The sequence below is a fragment of the Drosophila tropicalis genome, unplaced genomic scaffold, assembly GCF_018151085.1.
Source record: "Drosophila tropicalis isolate 14030-0801.00 unplaced genomic scaffold, ASM1815108v1 contig_308, whole genome shotgun sequence".
Lineage (NCBI taxonomy): Eukaryota > Metazoa > Arthropoda > Insecta > Diptera > Drosophilidae > Drosophila > Drosophila tropicalis.
The window spans coordinates 57983-71985 of record NW_027172763.1 but is presented as its reverse complement, the minus strand read 5'-3'; the positions used below and the strand labels follow the sequence as shown (position 1 = coordinate 71985).

Sequence of the window (14003 nt, the reverse complement as noted above, 5' to 3'; positions counted from 1 at the left end):
GAACTGTACGGCTAGTTCCCGGGGAGGTTGTACACTGAGCTCTCTAGCCCAAGGCCCCCCTTTATATAGGACCTGACCTGAAGACAGCTCTCAACATTAGTTGCTAAGGTTGCTTAGATGCTCAACCAGGGCTACAACTGACGCACCTGTCAATACATTGGAACTAACTAGTAGGCTTTGACTTATTAGTCAGGTGTCAGTCTGCAAACGCTGCACGGCAGTGTTGTAAACTACACAATGCGCTGACACCTGACAATTCTCAAAGCACCATAGTAGGCTTTGATTCATTGACACCTGATAAAACAACATAGTAGGCTTTGATTCATTCTCCGACATATGTATATCAAAGGGATAAAATATCAAAGAAGTTAAATTCGGCTATGACGAAGTTTATATGTATATCTTTGCAGTCCTTGACAATAATAATTTTACATGTTCAAAATTTGTTTTCTGCAACTGAATTCATACACGTCTGCGTGTGTATGCATGTGCTCTGTTGATTTGATGATGACGTAGTAGGCAGCAAGCAGCGCTGCCGGCAGCGATTGAACCGATTTATATTGATTGTAACTTCTGTTCTATTTATCCGATCGGATTGCAAATTTCATGGGGATACTCCAATTTTTATAAAATTTTTTTTAAAATGTTTCCTCTAGAGCTATATGATATAGTGGTCCGATCCTAACAATTTTCATACTTGATCTGCTCCAAATAATAAAAAGCACACAAAAAAGCCCGATAGCTCTTAAGATGGCTGAGTAAAACGTATACGCACGGAAAGACATGGCTATATCGACTCTGCTTCTCATGCTGATCAAGAATATATATACTTTATGGAGTCGGAAACGTCTCCTTCTGTGCGTTACAAACATCTGGCCAATTTTATCCCTTTATATGGCACCCGGTCGGATTTTGATGTAGTTTCTTTCATTAAATAGAAAAATGAAAATGAAAAATACAACTTCTTTCTTTTTTTGAAATTTTCCTTTTTTTCATATTTATTTAAGGATAAAGGGATTGTTGCATATATGTATGTACATATGCAACAGATAGGCTTGTGGCGAAAATAATTGAAGGATTTCATAGTGTTTTTCAAAGTTAATTTAAAATTATAAAAATAGTATAAAAAGTCGAGTAACTTTAAAGTAAATGAAAATTTTTTAAACAATTATTTCTTTTATTAAAAACCAGTGCAGTTTGGATATTTGCATCTTGTTCTGTTGTCAGTCCACGTTGGCCAATGCCCAATCTGATCTTGACGCACCATCTGATTCGGTACATGTTGAGTTGGACCTCTCTGCTTTTTTTCTGCAATTCATTTTCGCTTCGCTTTCCAGTTTTAGTTTTTGTGTCTACTTTTCTCAAAACTTCAGTGATGTCTAGCCGAAACTCTGATGAGCTTAAACGTTTTTTTGTCGATGCATTTTCTTTATGCACTCGTTTATACAACAACCAAGCGTTGCTGACTGTCAAGTCCAGCAGGTGATAAAAAACACGAACTTGCCAGCGACTGCTTCTTATCCAAATTGTATACCTTCCAATTATGCTATCTATGAGATCAACGCCACCCATATAGCTATTATATTGTGCTATTGCAAATGGACGGTCAATATGAATATAATCCTTTTGGACTTTGTTGTAACGTCGGGCTGTGTCTTTGGGACTTATTCCAGCGTAATTGGATGCCAAAGTAACAATTTCGTTATCCACCCATGAAGTTAGCGAAATGTCCACTCCACCGTAGTCGGCAACATGTTTCACTGATGTACCTCGTGTTTTTTTTTTAGTTTATCTGGTCAATGGATTTATGATTTGGAATTTGGTTTTTTCTTATTGTTCCCAAAGCTAGAATTCCTCCTTCCGCCAAGTACTTCAAAAGGGGCAAGGAGTTAAAATAATTATCAAAGTATAATCGATAATTCCGATGCCAATCTGACGACGCCGTTTGATGCCGCACCCAAATCTGGCTCGTTAGGCCGTACTTTACTTTCATTTCCACTATCTATTTCGAATTTCTAGCAGAAGCCGAAATTACCGCTAAGTACAAAAATCTTATAGCCCCATTTATGAGGCTTGTTGGGATTGTACCTTTTCATGTAGTTCTTAGCAGAGAACTGCAAGTGTGTCAATTTTTGCCACCTTACTCACACTCAATGAAATTTGTGTGCCGGTGCCACTCATTACCGGCTCAGCAAATCATGAACACACACTTATACAAAATGATTTGAGTGCCACATCTACCATCTGTCGCTCACAACAATACACCGTTTTCTTTTGGCATGGCAACCAAGTGTTTTTCGGCAACGCGTGCCGGTTGCACTCACACTTAAAGCGAACGTAGACAAAAAACCAAAGTGTGAAAAAGACAACATGCGTTATTACGCAAGTGGACAAAATACATGTACATATGTACATATATCACCCGAGTATTTTGCACACACCATGGTGCTTGTGTGTATATGTATGCGTAATTGTCGTTCGTTTTTTCCTTCATTAGATTGCGTCTTAGTGTTCGAGTTCAGTGCTTCTTTAATTATGCTAGCGTAAACTTTGCAGCAATGACACCTGAAGACATTAAAAATAAAATAGATCGTGGTATATACACCGTAGCTGCAAAACATAAAGGCAAAAGTGTAATTTGGACAATATTGTATGACATTTTTCAAGAGGACCAAACTGTTCTTGAAGGCTGGGTTTATTGCAGTACATGCAGAAAAGTGCTGAAATTTGTTTGCAACCAAACTTCAAATTTGTCACGCCACAAATGCTGTGTGTCTTTACGACAGCCAACGGAAGCAAAAAAAGTTTCTAACTTGGACAAAAATGCAGCTACAAGGAAGTGCAGGGAGTGGGTTGTTCAGGATTGTTGCTTTAAGCGAGTTTTTTGAACCCATTGAGTGGTGGAAAACCAAGGAAAATTGTTATCCTCTGCTATCAAAATTAGCATTACATCTCCTTTCAATACCAGCGAGTAGTGCAGCAGCTGAGAGGGTCTTTTCTTTAGCGGGCAATATAATAACAGAAAAAAGAAATAGATTAGGTCCGAAAACTGTGGACAATTTGCTTTTTCTACATTCTTACCATAAAAACCTAAAATTATAATTTAATTAAGTTTAATGCACTGAAGCAAAAACATTAAGTTTTATATTTTAATTTGTTTTAATTTTTTTTTTTATAAGTTAATAAATGAAGTATTATTTCTTAAGTTAAACATTATTTTGTGTTAAATTTTCTTATTTGCGAAAAAAAGAAAAAATCAAGCGAAGGCTTGCAAGAAAAAAACCCAACACCCAAAACACTCTACACATTCTATGACTCAATTTTTGTATATGTCTTCTTTTGACTCATTTTTTTTCGAGGCTCAAGCGCCGGTACATGCTGTACAGTAACACATATGCAAAAAAAATACCTACTCACTTTTGCAGCTTGTGTGCACAAACACTCAAGTATTTTCGTGAGGCTAGCGATTGTACACATTTGTGCGGTGGTTAAAAACACACGGGTGTCAAAAACACCCTACATTTACTCGGTGCACCTTAAGTGTCGGTGGCTTGTTGCAGCTCTCTCTGGTTTTTAGCCTTTGTTGAACATATCTGTTCATCAAAACACAAAAATTGTTCCATAGGAACTTTTTTAAAATTTTTGTTCAGTTCATCGATAATTGGCCTGATTTTGAATAGCCGATCGTGACAGGAGTGTGACAAAGGCAGGGCTTTATCATTGTTGTTAATTTGAATGTGACGCTTAATCATCTCAAATGTTTTTGCGACATAATATTTTGTATCGCTGGTACTCCAATTATTGTTGACCAATATTGAGTAATCCTTGGAAGACGCGAAATTGACATGTATAATATGATTCTAACAAACTGTAGAATATCTAAGGACGTAAAATTGACATGTGCGTTAGGGTCTTTTTGGCGAATATAAAGATTTGTTTCGATTGTAATTTCATCAAACAGGTTTTTTTGGAAAAAGATACCAAAAAAATTGTATTGGCTCTGATAGTTCCATTAGTTGCGAAGGCAACATAGTACTCCCGAGAAACTGCAGTTGATTTTCGTTCAAAATTAAACGGCGTTGTCTCCATAGCAAGTTTCTTTTCAAATCAGGGTTATAAGTGGAAACATTTGGCTCAGAATCATCCATGAGATTTGAGTTTAAAACGTCTAAGGCATTACTCTGTGGATTTTGGTCATCGACGTCATCTTCATCGGTACTACTTGAATCTTTCTCATCTGGATAAAAATCGCTTTCCTCATCAGCAGAAAAGTCAAGTTCATCCTCGCTATCTAAACTGTTGAAATAATTTTCAACCTGTTGTAATATGGTATTTATTTTCTGAAAAGTATAAGTATAAGTATCGATTGCAAAAGATTTAGTTTTCCGATGAGCAGCTAGAGGTCTGTCTCGTTTGGTGGTTGCCGGAAGCATGATACAATTATACAAGGTAGTCCACTCGGCAAAATCATAGTCCCTTAATATAAGTGCGAGTGAAAGAGCGTTGTATAGTGAGTGTGAGTGAAACGACTACACAGTGCGTCGATTAACCCGCGCATGGTGCATGGGCCTAAAAGTTTCCTTAGTTATGACAAGAGTTGTAGTTTTTATAATTTAATTTTTATTAGTTTTGAATTTGACATTATTCTTTGTTTTTTTTGTTTAACAGCTATTCTTTTGTTTAGGCTCTTAATTCTAAAGAATATACGTATTTTAAAATAAAATTTTTTAATATTTACATTAATATCGACCTGCTCAGCGGCGTTTAACAATGTCTTCTTCACATTTTCTGTTATTGTAAATTTATGTTTTACAATATTTAAAAATATGAGTTCTAATTGTTTGATTTTGTTTTTAAATGTCGATGAAGGTTTTAGGAGTCCTCCATGCGACACCTCATCTACGTATGTGAACGTCGACTCTTTGGCTAACTCATTATGCAAATTAAATTTTTTTTTGACATAACCAGTCAGGTATTCGAGCGCAACCTCCGTCAACTCGTCTATGTCTTCTGTTATGCTGTCATCAAAAGCAAATTGGAGGCTGTCATCCTCTTGCTCGTTCTCTTTGTTACCGCTATCTTCTACTTACTCTGTCTGCGTGCTCGAATAAGCGTAGCCTAATTTAAAAAAATTTTGTTCAGGTTCTTCCTCTCTTTGCGGAACAGCAGTCGAATTCAGTCTTCTTCTTTTCAGTGGCTGCCCTGCGCCTGAAAATGACTTCCACTGTGAAGCACTGAAATGCGTATCGCAAATTTTGGAGCTCTCAATAAGGCTACAGCCCAGAGACTGCTCCCACAAAGTTCTTTTTGTAATACACTTTGGTACATGAACAGACTTTACGCCTAGCACGTGCTTGCGACAACAACTGCAAAAAGACATTTTTCTTGCGACCACTGAAGGGTTAACGCTCTAAAAAAAATCGTCCGCACACAACCTTTCAGTTCGACAAGCAGGCACACACTGAAAATAAGGGACCAAAAACCGAACGAATTCGGCAGCCGAGTGGACTACCATGTATAATTGTATCATGGCCGGAAGAAGAAGGAAGCCACGCTCTAGTGTGGCCTTAGGTCGCGTACCAATATATACCATCGATACTTAAAATGCTAACAATCGATACTTATTACTAACAATCGATACTTATTACTAACAATCGATACTACAATACCGGTTTCGGTATATACTTGAGCATTTAACAGACTTGTAAATAATTGGAATCTTACAACTCGACCGCCTGACGAGGAATCGACCTCGATTCCAATTGTTAACAACGAAGGGGGGTAAATAAGAATCTTAAGTGGCTGGTGTCGCCTTTGTTTGTCTATCAGAAGTGCAATCTTGATCAAGGGCAACCCATAGCTTTAGTTTGGAGGCTTCTAGGACCCCATCATATGGTAGTTGGGTGATTTGGGAGCCCTCTACATCCCGGATAACATATCGGTCATTCGGAAGTTTTTTATGAACCACATACGGACCACGATACCGCTTGATAAGCTTTTTGTTTGTGCCTGCCGAAGTATCCACATTCTTAATAACTACGAAATCCCCCTCCTCAAAACTAACGGCAGGGAGGTGATGCTTCGAATAATATTCCGAATTATATTCTTGGGACTTAACAATGTTACGGAAGGCTAATCTCCGGATGTCTACCTCTGAGGCATCGACCTCCTCCGTTCTCTCACCCAACCGTTCGGTTAGTTCGTCTACTACCACACCTCGTTGTTCAACACCGAATAGAAGTACGGAAGCGGCAAATTTGGTTGTGGAGTGGACGGAGTTATTCAATGCAAACTCTATGTTCGGCAGTTGTTGGACCCAATCTGCATGGTCCACAGGTTCCGTTAGTTTACCCAACATGGGGCCCAACACGCGGTTAACCCGCTCGACTTGGCCGTTGGCCCGGGGTGAGGCAGTGGCATTCAGCACATGAATTATATTATTGGCCTTCAGAAATTCTTCAAACTCGGAGGAAGTACAGCAGGTACCTTGATCGCTGATGATTCGGCGGGGTCTACTGTAATTTGCGAAATACTGAGATTCTAATGTCTGGCATACTTCACGTGAATTCGTCGTGGCGGCAGGGTACAGCTTCACAAATTTGGTGAAAGCGTCAATGACAACCAGGAGGTACTTTTTCTTAGAACGTATGGACGGAAGGGGGCCCAAATGGTCAATATGGACGGTATCAAACGGAAGGGGCACTTTCGGAATACTATGTAGCGTGACACGGTGGTCCGAAGCGGACGCGGAGTAGTAGATACACTTGAGGCAATTTTTAATGTAATTGTTAACATAAGACTTCATACACGGGAACCAGTAATGCTTCTTGATCTGTGCACAACATTTCTCCGTGGCCATGTGGCCAAGCTTCTCGTGCACTACTCGTATGACATGATTTATCATTTCGGAAGGGACATAAAGTTGGGGTACACTCGTCGAGGACAGGCGGTACACTACTCCATCTCGCAGTTCGAAATCCGCTATCTCATATTTCTCTAACTCATCTCGGAGTTTGACAATATCAGGGTCCCGGTTCTGGGTTAACTGCAGTTGGAAGTCGAGGTTTATATCGTCAACGTATGCGGCAGTTTCTATTATGCTTAGAGCATCAGCATGGGGCATACCAACCCCCGAGCGGTGTACAATCGTGTAGTTATAGTTTTCCAACAGCAGGGCCCAGCGAGCAATCTTGGCGGAATGTCCACCATTTCTCAGTGTCAGCGCAAGGGAATTACAATCGGTCACGATTTTGAACGGTATGAACTTAAGGTATGTCTCAAAACGTTTCAAGGAATACACTATAGCTAACGTCTCTAGCTCATAACTGTGTAGTTTCGATTCAGCGGCGGAGGCCATCTTAGAGAAGTAGGACACTGGGTGTAATTTACCGTCTGTTTGTTTCTGGAGGAGCACTGCTCCGAAACCAATTGAACTAGCATCGCAGTGTAACTCTGTTTCAGACTTCGGGTTGTAAATAGATAACACGGGGGATTTGATCAATTTCAATTTCAGTGTTCGGAAAGCTTCAAGGCATTCCTCGGAGAAGACATAAGGGGTATCTTTTCTTAACAATCGGGACAGCGGACACGCAATCTTAGCAAAACCTGATACAAATCGGCGGAAGTATGAGAATAGGCCTAGGCAACGCTCTAATTCCTTGCTATCCCTTGGGATGGGCAAATCCCGTATCGCCTGGATATGAGCTGGTTTAGGCGTGATACCGGCGGAATTCGCTAAGTAGCCCAAGTACTATAGTTCCCTATACGCAAAACGGCATTTCGTCAGCTTCAGGCATAGCCCGTTCACTCTTAACACATACAATATTTCCTTCAGAATCTCAAGGTGGGTTTCAAAGTCATGCGACGCGACTAGAATGTCGTCCATATATATCACCAGTTGACCTCGGTTTATAAATTCCTTAAGGACAAAATAAACGAATCTCGCGAACACGGAAGGGCCATTACAAAGTCCGAAGGGCATGCGTACATATTCAAACTGGCCATCAGGGGTTACAAAGGCCGTATATTTGATTGAGTCTGGGTGCATTTTTACATGGTGGAAACCGTTCTTCAAGTCCAAGATAGTGAAGAATGATTTGCCACCCAGATGTTCAATGCAATCATCTAACAGAGGAATCGGAAAATGATCTCGAACTGTAATTTTGTTCAACGGGCGGTAATCTACGCACTTTCTTAGGGTGTTGTCCTTTTTGCGTACAGGGACAATCGCGGCAGCGTAAGGGGAACTACTGTGGCGAATAATGCCAGCTTTCAAGAGATCGTCACAAATCTCACGTACCTCGATGCGTTCGTGGTGCGACAGACGGCGGGGGCGGCAGAAAATCGGAGTTTGGCTAGTCAATTCTATTTTCATCTCATAGTTCATGGGCTTGATTAAATCTGGATCAACTTGTACATACGAAGTGGAAATAATAGACTTAAGGGCTGCGGTTTGCTCTTCTCGTAACGTGGGCTCTATATCAAAGTCTAACTCACTGACGTCAGGGAGCTCAATGGCATTTATCGCCATAAGTGCATCATTCAGTGTTTCCAAAGGTACAGCAGAAGTTTCTAGAAGGGGAGAATCAGACAACACTTCGGCAGATACAATATCATTCCTGTAGTGCGGTAGTACTGCTAGATCTTTCCTCAATATTTTAAAAGACTTCAGAACAGCAGTAAGTTTTGGATTTATACATTCAGTCGGTTTATTCATGAGTATCAACGATTCTTTTTCATAATTCGGTTCTTTCAATTTACAAAGTCTAATATTAATTTTATACAAAAGATCTCTACCTATAATCATCGGTAGTTCGGTTGCTTGGTTCGTCAGGACCTCAAACGTATGTATCGTCTGTGTTTTGCAGAGGCGAACCCTACACTGGACTTGGCCTAGGGACAGAAGTTGGCTATTTCCAAGACCACGGCAGTTCAATGTACGGGGGCTAAGACGGCAGTTGGAGGGGACTTCAGATTGACGGATAAAACTCTTTGGACTGCCCGAATCAAGGAGAGAAAACATATCTATAAATTTCCTATCTTGCACTTCATCACAAACAAAAGCAACACTCACCCGTTGTAAATGGTCTAGTCGATCTCCTGCTTCATCAGCAGCGGCGGCAGCAGTGATATTGGTGGCATTTCCGATTCGAGACGGGCAGTCTTTGTAGATGTGGCCCACTATGCCACACTTAAAACATGAATTCGGAGGTCTCATTGGTTTTGGGCATTGACTTTTGTAGTGCCCCCATCCTGAGCAGTTGAAGCATCTGGTCTCACTCGTGGCGGTGCCTGACGATTTGTTTCCAGGCGCCACGGCAGTTGTTGTTGGCTGCGCCTTCACGCTATTGCTTTCGTAGCGTTCCAGTAGGGGCTTCAGTTCAGCCACCGTCCGAGCTGAGTACAGCATGCCGACTCGAGTAGAGTTGTCCCGCAATCCATCAATGATCAGGTCGACCAGCTCGTTCTCCGGAATCGGAGCATTCATGGCAATCTCCTGCATCTCGATTGCGAGTCTTAAACATCCCTCGCCTGCCTTGATGCGCCGGCCACGCAGAGCGTGGTACACTTCCTCGATGCTACACGAGCGTCCAAATTCTCGCAAGAGGATTGCGTTCAATTCTTCGTAGCTGTGCACCGATACCGTGAGCAGCAGCACCGCCGCCGTATCTTCCAGCATAAGACGGCATGCGACCAAACGTAGGCGGTCGTTCAACTGCAGAATTTCAAATGCGACTTCCGGATCGTTCAGCCATTTCTTCACATCGTATGCGGTATCCGCTGAAAATCGAGTCACCATGCTCTCAATGACACTCACGTCACTGACTTGCTGCCTCGGTGCTTGGAATTCGTCAATCCCCTGCTGCAGTTTGAGGATTTGATGCTGTAGCTGTAGCAACTCATGTTGTTTCTGCAGCGTCACCAGTTGCTCATCCAGGCTGGGGGAGGCGAAAGTGGCCGGTGTGATGGCGGCCGCGGCAGTCGATACGGAGGGCACTAAAGCGGGCATCTCTTCCCATGGGTCCGCGTCGGGACCAGTGACAGGGGCGGCGAGCGAGGCCGCAGCCCGAATGGCAGACATATAGTCGGCGGGCACAGCATCCGCAGGTACAGTGGATGTGGCAGCGGCGGCAGGTACCGTAATGGATGCGGCGGGGGCGAATATAGCCGCAACGGGGCCGGCAGGGGCGAGTGTGGCAGCGGTTGGCCCAGCAGGGGCGGATGCAGCAGCGGCGGGCCCGGCAGGGGCGAATGTGGCAGCAGTTGGCCCGGCAGGGGTGACCATGTCAGCAGTTGGCCCGGCAGGGGCGAGTGTGGCAGCGGTTGGCCCAGCAGGGGCGGATGCAGCAGCGGTGGGCCCGGCAGGGGCGAGTATGTCAGCAGTTGGCACAGCGGCTCTCGGTACTGCAGCGGCAAGAGCAGCAGCGGCGGCTCCAGTGGCCTCCGGTACTGCAGAGGTAGTCACAGCAGTGGGTGCACCAGCGTGGAGGCGGCCGTCCTAGATGTGGAACGTGTGGCCTGCCGTGTCCCGAAATATTTATCCTTTCGGGTGGTCATCCCACTTCTGAGTTGTAAACACCTAATTATTGGGTAAAAATGATAGCGATTAGTTTGTATTTTTCGGATTTAATTTTTGGTTTTCTGCGCAGAGACAACTTGCTCGTTGCGTCGCCGGAAGAGAAGAGAGACGCCGTCTCGCCACCTATCGAGGACTTATCGCTAACAATCGATACTTAGTACTAACAATCGATACTTATTACTAACAATCGATACTTATCACTAACAATCGATACTACAATACTGGTTTCGGTATATGCATGAGCATTTAACAGACTTTGTAAATAATTGGAATCTTACAAAAATAAGAAAATTTTGAATATTGTAATTCAAGAGAATAATCTGTTATTATTTTTCTTTAACGAAGTATGAAAGTGTATTGAAAATTTGTTCATCAGGTCGGCGCCATCAGAGATAGGTCAAAAAATATAAATCTTACAGAGAAACGTAGGTAATTTTTTTTTTTGCTTATAATTAACATACTTGATATTTTTAACAAATTAATAATATGTAGGTGGTCACGCCTTTGTTTGTTATAACTTCGAAAATTCGATTAGGCACTGAGTCATATAGTGTTTGAATTTTTTGAAACGCACTTTTTGTCAATTAATACTTAAGTTTTTTTTGCTCTTTCATTTCGCAATACATTTCTCAAATGCCTAATCTTTTTGTTATATAATTTGACCTTTTGTATTTCTTTCTTTAGATTGTCAGACATTTCAAAGCACTTCTTTCTATAAAATGCTTCATTTTGTTCTTTTTTAAGACAATTGGGACAAAATATAAAATATAATACCATCAGTTGATATGTCTGATATGTCTACAACTTTTCTGTTGTTGTCAATATTTTCCAAAGTATTTGTGCGTTCTGCCCCGTATTTACGTATATTTTGGAAACTAGAAATTTCTGCGTATGTTTCCTCACAGAAATCGAATAAATTATTTTTCGCATCAGTTGCAATTAAATTTAAATTTGGCCTGCCTTTAAAAATTTTGTACCCCAAAACCTAAACATTCTCACGGGAAAGTGCTCTGAGCCATCTCTACATCTTCTCATGCATGAGGCAATTATGCACTTGCAGCCACCTTTTCTTTATGCCAAAGGTGATCATGTCCAAAACGCTGTAGTAAAGCCGGTATTTAGAATACCCAAAATACATTTTAGTAGTGTTTGAGAAAAAAAATACTATATGGCTTGTGGAAAAATTATGCGGTGCATCTGAAAAAAAGGGTTCGGAAAATATAAATTTTGAAGTCTTAAGGGCTTCTCCTAATAATCTTTGATTTGATTTTTTCCTTTTTGATTTTTATTGTTTTGTTTTATTTTTAATTTTTTTATTTTGTTCCTTTTTGTTTTTTTGGTTTGTTTTTTTTTCCTTTTTGTTTTTTTTTTTTTTTATTTTATTTTTTTTTTTCGTTTTTCGACAAAACGATTTCGAGTTGGGAATCGAACCAGGGACATTCCGATCGCCAAGCGAGCACTTTATCGGCACAGCCACCGGGACACATACGAAAGTGATGCCAATACTTCTTGATATTCTTTCCACAGGGGCATATCCTATTCGCATTGTAGCTGTTTTGTCGAAAAGTAAAAATGCGATGTTGTATAACTTCACGTCACACACAGTCTACGAAGCCTGAGCATGTACCGACGAGTGTACACATACATAGACAGAACGAAATCACGAGCAACGTAGGCCTGCCTTCGTCGTTCTGTAGTCTGTGCTAGACTAAATCAGAGCCAGGCACTCATATCCCCCGGGGGACGAACACGTTCGGCTCGTCGTATGCGTGTAACCGAACGGCTGCCGAAGTCCTCACACAAAAAAATCAAGAGCATGAGGTTGGATTCAGTTTTCCTCAGCATTTCGACGCAAGCAGATCTATGTCGCTTTGTTGAGAGATGACACATGAAAAAATTGATCGCTACTTTGTTTTTCTATCTTTCTCTTGCATCAGTTTAGCTGCTCTGCTCGTTTTCTTGATTTGAGGCAAAATTTAGTCAACTTTCATTTTTCGCAGTGTAAAGCAACACACGCAGACAAGCAAGTGCACACATACAACTACATTTTTCTAGCGCTCTCTTTGTGCCGGGCCCTGGACTAAATTATTTTCGTAGCTTGGCCCTCTCCCCACTTATCGCTCTCATTGAGAGTACGAACCTTCGGGTTTTTCCCGAAGTTTTCTGTGATTCCATGACTAGACTAGCGTTTGCAATCAAGAAATCATAAGTTTGTCCCATCTATGTGTTGTATGGTTAGTGATACTGGTTTAGGAATTATTGACAAATTCCTACCTCTAAGATCATGAACCTATTCAGTTGAGCGGCAGTGTATGTATAAGTATAAAAGTGTTTTACTAGGTGGTCCAAAAGGCTAGTGGCGGCTGAAATTAAAAAAAAAAAAAAAAAACCAAATAAAAGCTGATGTTTTTTTATTCTTGTTATAAATGTTTTATACAAAATGTTTAGTATTTGATCTAAATCATCACAATTAATATTCTTGTCGTACGATCCCATAGTGCCAATCATATTTAGATACTTTTTCGGCACTTCATAATTGTAGCGGCATTTGTTTGACCGACGCAAACCGTATCTATATATAAACATTTCATTAGTAACTTTTTAATATTAGTTTTTAATATACATTTACCTGACGCATAAAATTGAGTTAAGCATTGGAATGTTTTATTTTATTTCGTAATTTGGTTTTTACGAGATTGACTTGGCTAAAAATTCTCTCCACTTCTGCGTTCGACCATGGCAATGAAAGCAATGCCATTGCAAAAGTGGCCAAGTCCCCAAATTTATTGTTTCCACCCGAATCCTTGTATGATCGTACTTCAACACAAAACTCTGTAGTGTCTTCAGTATTTTGCCACTCAATTGGGTGAATGTTTTTGTTTTGGTGTTCAATACAGGCAATATGATTTGAGTCAAAAAGCTCTAGTATTGGAACTATATATCGGTTTAATTCAACTACAATGAACAACCAAAACATTATAAATTTTATTTTAAAAAAAAATTCAGAATTCCCGCTGCCCGCTGTTTCGAAATTTTTCCCGCAAATGGATTAACAAAAAAGACAGAATTGACGGGAAAAAAGCTGATTTGGCAACACTGGATGAGATATATTGCTATATAATTGCCGAACAATATGTACATACATGTGTGCCATGCAAAAATAAAACGGTGTACTGTTGTGAGCGACAGCATGATATGATGGCAACAATTGACTCACTTGACCGGCGATCAACAGACAGAAAGCCCCGCGACACAAGCCACCGAATGAGCTTTTGACGTACGAGCTTTGGGTATCGCTTTCTCCATCGCACTTCACTTTGATTCTTGACGGCAAGCGCAGCATATAAACGTATAAGCAACACATGAATAAATTAATAGATAATTGATTAATGATAAACTTGTTGTTGTTTCTAATTGCTGGAAT

The 14003-nt window shown here is 40.9% G+C and overlaps 1 protein-coding gene across 1 annotated transcript; it reads right to left on the bottom strand.

The window, feature by feature from the left end:
- Nucleotides 1–8710: 8710 nt before the first annotated feature.
- On the bottom strand, nt 8711–10657 carry LOC137572466 (uncharacterized). Its single transcript, XM_068284224.1, has 2 exons — nt 9074–10657; nt 8711–8996 (listed from the first exon to the last, which is right to left on the bottom strand). Exons 1-2 carry the CDS (start codon nt 10283–10285, stop codon nt 8970–8972), a joined length of 1239 nt encoding a protein of 412 aa, XP_068140325.1. The 5' UTR covers nt 10286–10657; the 3' UTR covers nt 8711–8969.
- Nucleotides 10658–14003: the final 3346 nt, after the last annotated feature.

Bases quoted from the DNA above. Each gene is read 5' to 3' on its own strand.
- LOC137572466 (XM_068284224.1), bottom strand. From the start codon at position 10,285: ATGGTCACCCCTGCCGGGCCAACTGCTGCCACATTCGCCCCTGCCGGG. The intron at 8,997-9,073 runs GTGAGTGTTGCT...TGATTCGGGCAG, and splicing joins GACTAGACCATTTACAACGG to TCCAAAGAGTTTTATCCGTC.